At 29.9% G+C, this 9,292-nt stretch overlaps 1 protein-coding gene across 1 annotated transcript; it reads right to left on the reverse strand.

The window, feature by feature from the left end:
• Positions 1-2,032: 2,032 nt before the first annotated feature.
• LOC107065191 (uncharacterized) lies at positions 2,033-8,101 on the reverse strand. Its single transcript, XM_089172764.1, has 4 exons — positions 7,755-8,101; positions 6,948-7,442; positions 4,220-4,928; positions 2,033-3,507 (listed from the first exon to the last, which is right to left on the reverse strand). Exons 1-4 carry the CDS (start codon positions 7,764-7,766, stop codon positions 3,305-3,307), a joined length of 1,419 nt encoding a protein of 472 aa, XP_089028890.1. The 5' UTR covers positions 7,767-8,101; the 3' UTR covers positions 2,033-3,304.
• Positions 8,102-9,292: the final 1,191 nt, after the last annotated feature.

Consider the following 9,292-nt stretch of genomic DNA (forward strand, 5'->3'; position numbering starts at 1 on the left):
TCTTCTTCTTCTTCTTCCCACATGCAATGATCAAACTTCATTCGCTCGTTGATTCAACCGCAAAAGTAGCAATGCAATAGTGCACCGTTGTAACCAAATTTTTCTTTGTGGTTTTCTAACACGGTACAATTCACGGACGACTAGTTTCGATCATAGATCCACCTATGGTCCTTTCAAGGTGGTCCTCTTTCTACCGCAATTTACCGATCCCATATAAATCATTTTTTTTTTTTTTTTTTCATTATTTTCATTATGAGAGCCTGGGAAATACGAATTGCGGGAAGAAACAACAATCCCCATTTCTTTCTAATTTACAAATTTACGTGTTCAATTATCTTAAATGTAAGGGTGGAGGAAGGTGTCCAACTTTTAAATGATTGGGTCATATTTAAAGAAACAATTTATATATTAATTTATATATATATATATTATATATAATATCAATATATTAATAATTCTAATAATAATTGTTAAACACATGAAAAGAAAAAAATATTTAAAAATAATTTACCATAAAAAACGAAGTTTGTCATTTTACGTTAGATAGAATTTATTACCCAATATGGGGAAATATATATATATATATATATATATATATATATATATATATATAAATTTATTATATATTATATAATTTATATTATATAATATTAAATATATTACCCCCAATTGGATAAATTTATTATCAATAAGGTTGGACCCGCATAAGGGTCCATAAATCACGGATTGGATAATAGTGTTTTAAATTGTTATTAATGATACTTAGGGTAGACACATTCAATACATCAATACTTGTCATGCAATTTTTAAATAAATATTTAAAATACAAATGTATGTTGTAAAATATTTCAATATATATATATATATAATATTTAATATATATATATATGTATATAAATGTTAATAATAAATTGGTACGAAAACTTTCCGGATACTTTACACTTGGCAATAGTTAGGTAATGCGATAGAAGGAAGTTGACACCTTGCCTAGTTAACAAAAAGAGATATATAGATATAGATAAATAGTGATAGTTATTGCGCAAAAGTTTCACGCGTACCAGTTTATAATCTCAAATAGATCAAGACGTTAGGGACCACTCGTCAATTCGACCTGAGTTAACTGCTATTTGGTTCAATCGGCCGTACGAATATTTCGAATACGTCGAATGCATGTTTCAAATAATTATTTAGGACAATTTATGATATCTAGTATAATTAATTTCTTAATTGGTTAATGGTGTCTTGTTCAATTATTTGTGTACCAAATTTTAAAAAATGATAAATAATATTTGTCGAAAACGTAGTATATAATTAAACTAACAATTAATAAAAATTTAATTAATTATTATTTCTATATATAAAAAATAGGAATTGTTATTTATATTTAATCTTATATTCCTTTATTATATTATTATTATTATTATTATTATTATTATTATTATTATATTATTTGATAGAATAATTATTCATTTGTATGGATTAAGTTTTAATACGCTATTAAAATAGGAAATTATTGTAATTTAATTAATTATAATTTGTATTTTTTTTTATATAAGAATTATAATTTAAATTTAATTATAATTTATATTTAATTATAATTCTATTTTTATATATATAGGAATTATAATATAAATTTAATAATAATTTATATTTAATTATAATTCTATTTTTATATATAGGAATTATAATTTGTACTTATTTATAATTTATATTTAATTAATTATAATTCTTATTTTTATATGTAGAAATTATAATTTAAATTTAATTATCATTTATATCTAATTATAATCCTACTTTTATATATATATAAATTATAATTTAAATTTAATTATAATTTATATATTTAATAATAATTTATATTTAAATGTAATCCCTTATTATATTATTATTATTATTATTATTATTATTATTATTATTTGATAAAAATTATTATTAATTATTATTATTACTCGTATAGGGATTAAGTTTAAAGGGTTAAACAAAAATGTTTGTAATTCATATTTAAAAAATTTGAAATGAAATTTTAAAGAAAAACACAATTCTTTTATTCTATCTCCTTTTTCAAAAATCTTTCGATTTCATCTTCAAAGTTCTGTTGACCGTTCAAGGTTTAATTCCAATTGAAGAACGCCCACATCCTATATAGAAGGACAGACACACCCATAATGAAATAAAATTTGCCCCAGGACACTACAGGACACGAAAGGATACAAAATACAAAATACAAAACACAAAACATCGTTCACGTCCTTTGTTTCTTGTCCTTTAAATTAATTTTATTTATTGCAGTGTCGAGTTTTTTTTTTTTTAAGTTCATTAAAAAAAATTCATTTTTTTTTTCAATTATAATATTTATTACAATTTTAATCAAACATTACTAGTAGAAAATAATTTATTTTTTGTAAAATTGTAATCTTTTTATGATTAGTATACTCAAATTAAAGTTAACAATTTATTTATTATAATTTATTCGTGTTAATTGGATATACTCAATTTTTTTAATTATGATTCATCATTTTTATTGTTAAATTTTATACAAGTATATGATTTTGTAATATCACATGAATCATCAAAATTTCAAGGCCACTTTTCTGTAAATTCATTTCCAATGTGAAATTCGTAGACGTGACGATTGCAAAAAATAAAAAAAAATAAAAAAATTAACTAGACACACCAACGTCCCTGAAATAACGTTCCTATTAACTAGATCGCAAAAACATTTTTTTATTATCGTCATAGTATTGAATTCGCAACGATCCACGTGTGAATCGAATGTAGGTTGACCTGTGGTTTACGTGTAAAACTTAAAACGTATAAAAATATTCATTTTTTAATATAATATCTTACGCGTCGGTCACACATACTTATACAAATATTATACACACATACACACACTCAAACATGCACACGACGTGTATGAATTGTAACGCAGTACTATGACCTATTCGTCGTTAAATTTTATTTTAATTATTCAATTTTTTTATAATTATATTTATATATATATAAAAAAAAACAAATAAAAAAATTAATAGAAAAAAAAAAATATAGGGGAAAGAGACAAAAAAAGAAGAATTCGTTTTTTCTTGTAAAAAAGTCTTCCAACAGTCTTTGTTTTATTCTATCACGTTGAGAGAGAGAGAGAGAGAGAGAAAAAAAAGTTAGCAATTTGATTAATTAATTTACAATATGACATTTGATAATTGATACGAATGAAATAAAATGTTATTATTATATGATCTAAATTATTTCGTTATGTAAATATTATGTACAAAAATTTCGCATTTTCATTTGATATGTGTCAGTATCAATAAGATCCTGACACGTATTGTGGTTGTTGATAATTTTGTGACGATTGATATCCGTGATCTGGTTGGAAAGATTTAGGAAAACTTAAGTGTTGTGGTCCCAATATTCTAGCTGGTTCACTTTGATACGAAGGACCAAATTGTGAAGTAGGTGAGTTGTAATTTATTGCTGATGGACCACCAACTTGACCATCTTGGTATGCTGTACAACATAAAAAATAGAAATTTCAAAAGTTAAACGTTGTATTATCCTTTTGTAATATTTTTTATTTATCATCTAAATAAACAATAATTCATATGTTGTTTAACCGGTCAAGTTAATTGAACATGGTCAAGATTTATGATTTTCTCCTTGCTATGGTGTCAAAGATCAAGTAAGGTTTTAAAATAAAAAATAAAAACTATGTTGGTTTATACTCGATTCCAATGACGTAATTGTTTAGAAACGTGAGCAAGTATTCATATAATTGCAGTGTTCGTGTCTAACGGTACTGTCAAACCATCTGACCTTTAAATCAATTAATATTATTGAATCTGATCACACCGATCTATATCTTTTAACATTTTTTTATTTATCTAATATTATAAAGGCTACTCGATGAAATGTTCAAAAATTTTTATACCACAAATAGGGGATCTACAAAATTTAATTTTATTTATAAAAATAACTGGATTATTAATAAGAATTGATCTGATTTAAAAAATACATATTTAAAATCAAACATTTCTGTAATTATTTATAACAAATTCTATTGATCCTAAAGAAAATGAACATTCCAATTAAAAATTTAATTTTAAATTGTAATGTGAGATTTTTATACAAATCAGGTTTAGCTAAAAAAAGAAAAAAGATGGAAATATTTATGATTGTTAAAGTATAAGTTTTACGTAGGTTTGGTAGAAACGCGACTCACCTTGACCTTGAGATCCAGGAAACTCCCTGGTAGCAGCACTGTACTTGTAGGCCCTGGCCTCGGCATCGGCTAGTTCAGCGAGTCTGGCTGCCTTGAGGGCAGCGACCTCGGGCGTGTCCAAAACGGTGCCGTCTTCGGCAAGAGGGGCAGGAACGAAAGTTGCTTTTGCCGGTGAACCGAAGTTACTTTTCTGATTAACGAAATTAGGTCGCGGTTGTTCGTATTGTGTAGTTTGTTGATAAGCAGCAGGATTAACGGAAGGTACAGGATTGTATTGGGTTGGTATAGGTGGTAAAGGATTGTTTTGATAAGTAACAGGTTGTTGGTAGGCTGGTTGGGGGGGTTGTTGATAATTTGGTTGATAAGTTTGTTGTCTGTACAAAGGTGCAGATGGTTGTTGTACATTAGAGGGATAACTGTTGTAGGATTGTGGTGATCTAGGATTAGGAGAATCGTTAAAGTTAGCTTTTTGATTTTTGCTCTCTTCAACAGCTCTAGCCGCTGCTTTGGCAAATTCGGCAAAGTGTGCGGCCTTAGCTTGAGCTACCTCGGGGGTATCGATAACATTCCCATCTTGACCAACCGGTGCAGGCGGTGCAAATCTTGGCGGTGCTCGTTGAGCTTCTAATTGGGGTTCGGCATAAGACGAGGATGGTCCTATGTAACCGGCATTGCAGCTATTAGCGATCAAAGCTAATACGACGAGTATCTGTAATGAGTATCAAGTGAAGTAGTGTAACTTGATAGTTGGATTTTCATGTGGGTAGCATCGAATAGCGCTTTCTCGTAATTGTAGTTGACCCGAATCTATATATCGATTTAACCTTTCACTTTTCTTTGTTCCTGTTGTAGACAACGGCCATGAGTTGGCACAAACGGATAGGTCGATTCTCAAGGCATATCGAGGATACTCACCGGGACTTGCATGACGACCTGTGATATTAGTTGTGGTGGGGGAGTGTGAAGTCCTTTTCTTTCTTTCTTCTTCTTCTTCTTCTTCTTCTTCTTCTTCAAAGCGCTGCTGGTATGACCAGTACTCGCTTATTACTTTACTACAACTGATGGTGGTGGTGGTTGCTGGAGGTGCTGCTGTTCCTCCTACCACAAAGAACTCCTCCGTTCCTCGGTTGACCGTTTTGTGTTCCTGGAGAACGGTCGGACGGTATCATTTATAGCTCGAGATCAACCGCCCCCTCTCAGACAAAAGTAATCTACTTGGAGGGAGCCAAAGGTGATCGGGACTAAACCCACCGCTCCTGCAGCAGGGAACTTCGAATCAACCGTGAGATAGAAAAAGGGAGAGTACTTGAGTGTTCATCGATGCACCACCTTTCCTAACTATGCCCTTGACATTTCAATGTAGTTCCTGCTCTTTCATCGGAAATTCACATTTTATCTTATCATCATACCAGGAAACCCTCTCTCCCATTTTATCTTATTTTGATTAATGACAGAAATGAATGCTCTCAGACTGCAAACCACACGATGATAACTATGATTTATTCATTTCTAATATCTACGAATAATTTCAATCAATCATTTTCATTGAAAACTTATCAATTGAATCATATTCAATTTGTATTTCAATCGATCATCTTAATTATATAAATGACATGATAATTAATTTTTGGTGGGTCAGTTTCTAGGTTAGAAATTGATAAATTATATTTGTATCTATAGAAATGAATAAAAAATTAGGAAAATAATCTTTTGAAATCGTGACCGACCGTGCCTGGTGTGTCCACTTGATTGGTCCAGTTATATTATTGTAACAGTCATTAATTTATTAACGCGACAAGCGTGGATCACGTTGTTACCGCTGTATGTCGGTTCGATCGAAAGGATCTATCAATGATAATTGCTTTCCCTTACATTGGGTATTGTTAAGTTTGCCACAACCTGTCGACAAATAGTTCTTGACACTGTTGAAAACCCACAGCTGCTGCTGCTGCTGTTGCTGTTGCTGCTACTACCGTGCCCCTATATCAAATGGTCCGTGACATAGAGCACAAAGCAATCATGTTAGAAATAAAAGATTGGCAAATATTTTTGCTTACGTTATTTTAACTACGTCACGCAAGATTTTCATTGGTTTATTTTAAATAATCATCGAGAGAATTTGAATGTACCGATTAAACGTTTCAATCACAGTTATGTCATATAACGAATTGTTTTCTTTATGATTTTACGTTGAGTATTTTAATCGGTTCATGGTATCAGAAAGACTAACCATAAGATACCACACTTAAGGTGTGTGAAATATTTTCAATACAGAACATACACGGATCTCTCAAATAAATGTTAACAGAAGGTTCCTTTCTATTATACTATTGTGTAAATGAATTTTTAAGATACATAATATATAAATATTTCTCAAACTATTTATAAAAAGATTAGATGAAAGATCGTAAAAGAAAAATCATATATAATGTAACAAATTAATATTAATGATCAATATTGAAATATAAATATAACGATTTTATTAAAATATTTTTCAAACTAATTGAAATATATGTTAAAGGACAAGATAGAATATAAATTATAGATCATAGATACATTAAAAAAAAAAAAAGAAAGTCAAACAAATTATGGATAATTGTCATTTATTTACATTTTAATAAAATAAACACAATGTGGTATAAGAAAATCGCAGTCAGAGACGTAAAATCATTTTGTTTTGGGGACGGGTTGGTGATGGTGGTGGTAGTAGTCGTAGTCATTGGGTTCAATGGAATTTCGCGTATAAAACTGGTGATACGAGTACGGGAAGATCAGCAGAAATAGATTTGGCAGCTTCTTGAGCCAATCCTAGCCTTTCGTTGGCCTGTGCAGCGGCATGTTCAGCCTTGGCGACGGCAACTTCCGGTGTGTCAACTACGCGTCCATCGACACCGATTGGTGCACCTGATACAATTTTGGTTGGTGATGCTACGACGGGTACCGTCGAAGCAATAACAGGTGTGCCAACGGAAACACCGTAAGTTGCTGGGACAACAACTTCAGCCGATTTGACTGCTTCGTTTGCTAAATTGATCCTTTCGTTGATGTGTGCTGCCGCATGTTCGGCTTTGGCTACAGCAACTTCCGGTGTGTCGACTACTCGTCCGTCTATTCCGATTGGTGCACCGGGTACTAATCTTGCATAGGCGATTGGTGCTGGATGAACACCGTATATATATCCAGGAGTTCCAAAGGCAACAGCCAAGATAGCGGAGAAAGCGATCTAAATTTTAATAATTAAATTGTTAAATATTGTAATCCATTTCGATCGTTCATTCTATTGGGGTTTAACAATATACGCTTAGTTTGTTAATTTTTTAATAGATAATATAATATTTCGATAGTACATTGTAATGGGGGTTAACAAATAACATATTTTTAAACCTAAATGATTAATTTGTTAATAGATAATATAATATTTTGATTGTACGTTCTAATGGGGTTTAAAAAACAACATATTTTAGGCCTAGATTGTTAATTTTTTTTGAATAGATAATATAAAATATGTCGTATTAATCTGGCAAATAATACTCACGAGGAATTTCATGATGAAAAATGGATGATAATGCTTGAAGTTCCTTAGCGCTGCTGAAGAGAACAGTACTCGCCAAAGTATCTTCGTTTTGTGTTGTCAATCTACCTTCGCTACACGGTTTTATATACCCTTTGGGGGAAAAAGTGTCCTGCAAGGCACGCTAAACCAGAAGCAGGGGCACACGCCTCTGTTATGGAGTAAACGATCAAGAAATGCATGCCCTGCCCAATAAAACTCGATACGTCTGACATTGACATTTTTCCTTTCGTCTCTCGTCTACGCCTAAGAACGAATTTGATAGCTTTTTTTTTTTTAACATTACTATCATTGTCATTATTATTATTAGTTTTTTTTTCTTAATCCGTCCTTAATACGTCGACGAAATTCTCTTCACGCATTTCAAATCGAATAAGAAAAAAAAAAAGAGAGAAATCGAACGTTGTTTTTTATTCCCATAGAAATTTAGAGGATGTAATATTATAAACGTCAAATTTTTTTTTTGTTAGGTTTTGAAATTGATCGAATTTCAATCACTTTGATCGAAGAGAATGATCGAAATATTCTTGTTCTGTTTTATTTTTATTTTTTTTTTTTTTTTTTACGGAAATAATTATAATTGTAAGTCCTTCGATATGTCGGTGTTTTTTGCTTACCCCCAAATAAGAATAAATTTTAAATTTAGATCGAGATAATCATTGGTTATATTTTAAGTTATACTATATTTAGGTGATACTATTAGGAGTAGTACAAGTACGACTGATTAGATTCCTTTTGTCGTTGCATCAGTTACATTTAGATCAAATTACTAGGTTTATTAGAAAGATAGTTAGTTAGCAAACTCATGTTAGTATATTGTATAACATTAGATTTTTATTTCATACAAATTCTTTCTAGAAATAGAAGATTTTCTATATAGTTAAGTAAACATTAATTTGGAATATTAAAAAAATATTTAGAATTAGAAAGAAACGTTGCATGATTGTAATAGATGATTTATTGGAATGATTAATATTTTCATTAGAACCTTGACGTTCATGGTCGTCGTCTCATCCAATAACCCAAGAGAAATGACAACGGGATCGTGTGTCTTCTCCGTCCTTGCTAAAAAACTTCTCAACCAAGTAGTTTTTCCCCTAACGTTCATCCGCAGAACATAACGCCCATGTACCATGCTCGTTTTACAAGAAGCTTACCTTGCCTAGAGGTACAGGTAAATGATAGATACTCAGTGACTGGCGCAATATCATAACCAACTTACAAATAGATATTAATTTTTATTTCTATTATAGAAATTTTATCTTTATATTGAATAGTTTAGTCATTGATTTCATACTTTGTTTTTTTTTTTTTTTTAAATTAAATTTATTATTTGTTTTTTTACAAATTTTTATTTTTATTTTTATTTTACTATAGAATTTGTATTTTTATATTGAATGTTGTAGTCATTGATTCGATGCTTTTTTTTTTAATTTAAATTTAATTTAATTTAATTTAATTTTTCTAAATAAAATTTATTATTTACTTTTTGTAAGGTGATC

This window comes from Polistes dominula, unplaced genomic scaffold, assembly GCF_049000335.1.
Source record: "Polistes dominula isolate Pdom_NZ unplaced genomic scaffold, Pdom_raw_medaka contig_23, whole genome shotgun sequence".
Lineage (NCBI taxonomy): Eukaryota > Metazoa > Arthropoda > Insecta > Hymenoptera > Vespidae > Polistes > Polistes dominula.

What these genes read in the sequence shown, in the direction of transcription:
- LOC107065191 (XM_089172764.1), bottom strand. An exon ending in TTTTATACGCGAAATTCCAT is followed by an intron (nt 4,929 to 6,947) that starts TGAACCCAATGA and finishes TACTCATTACAG; the next exon opens with ATACTCGTCGTATTAGCTTT. An exon ending in TCCTGGATCTCAAGGTCAAG is followed by an intron (nt 3,508 to 4,219) that starts GTGAGTCGCGTT and finishes TATGTTGTACAG; the next exon opens with CATACCAAGATGGTCAAGTT.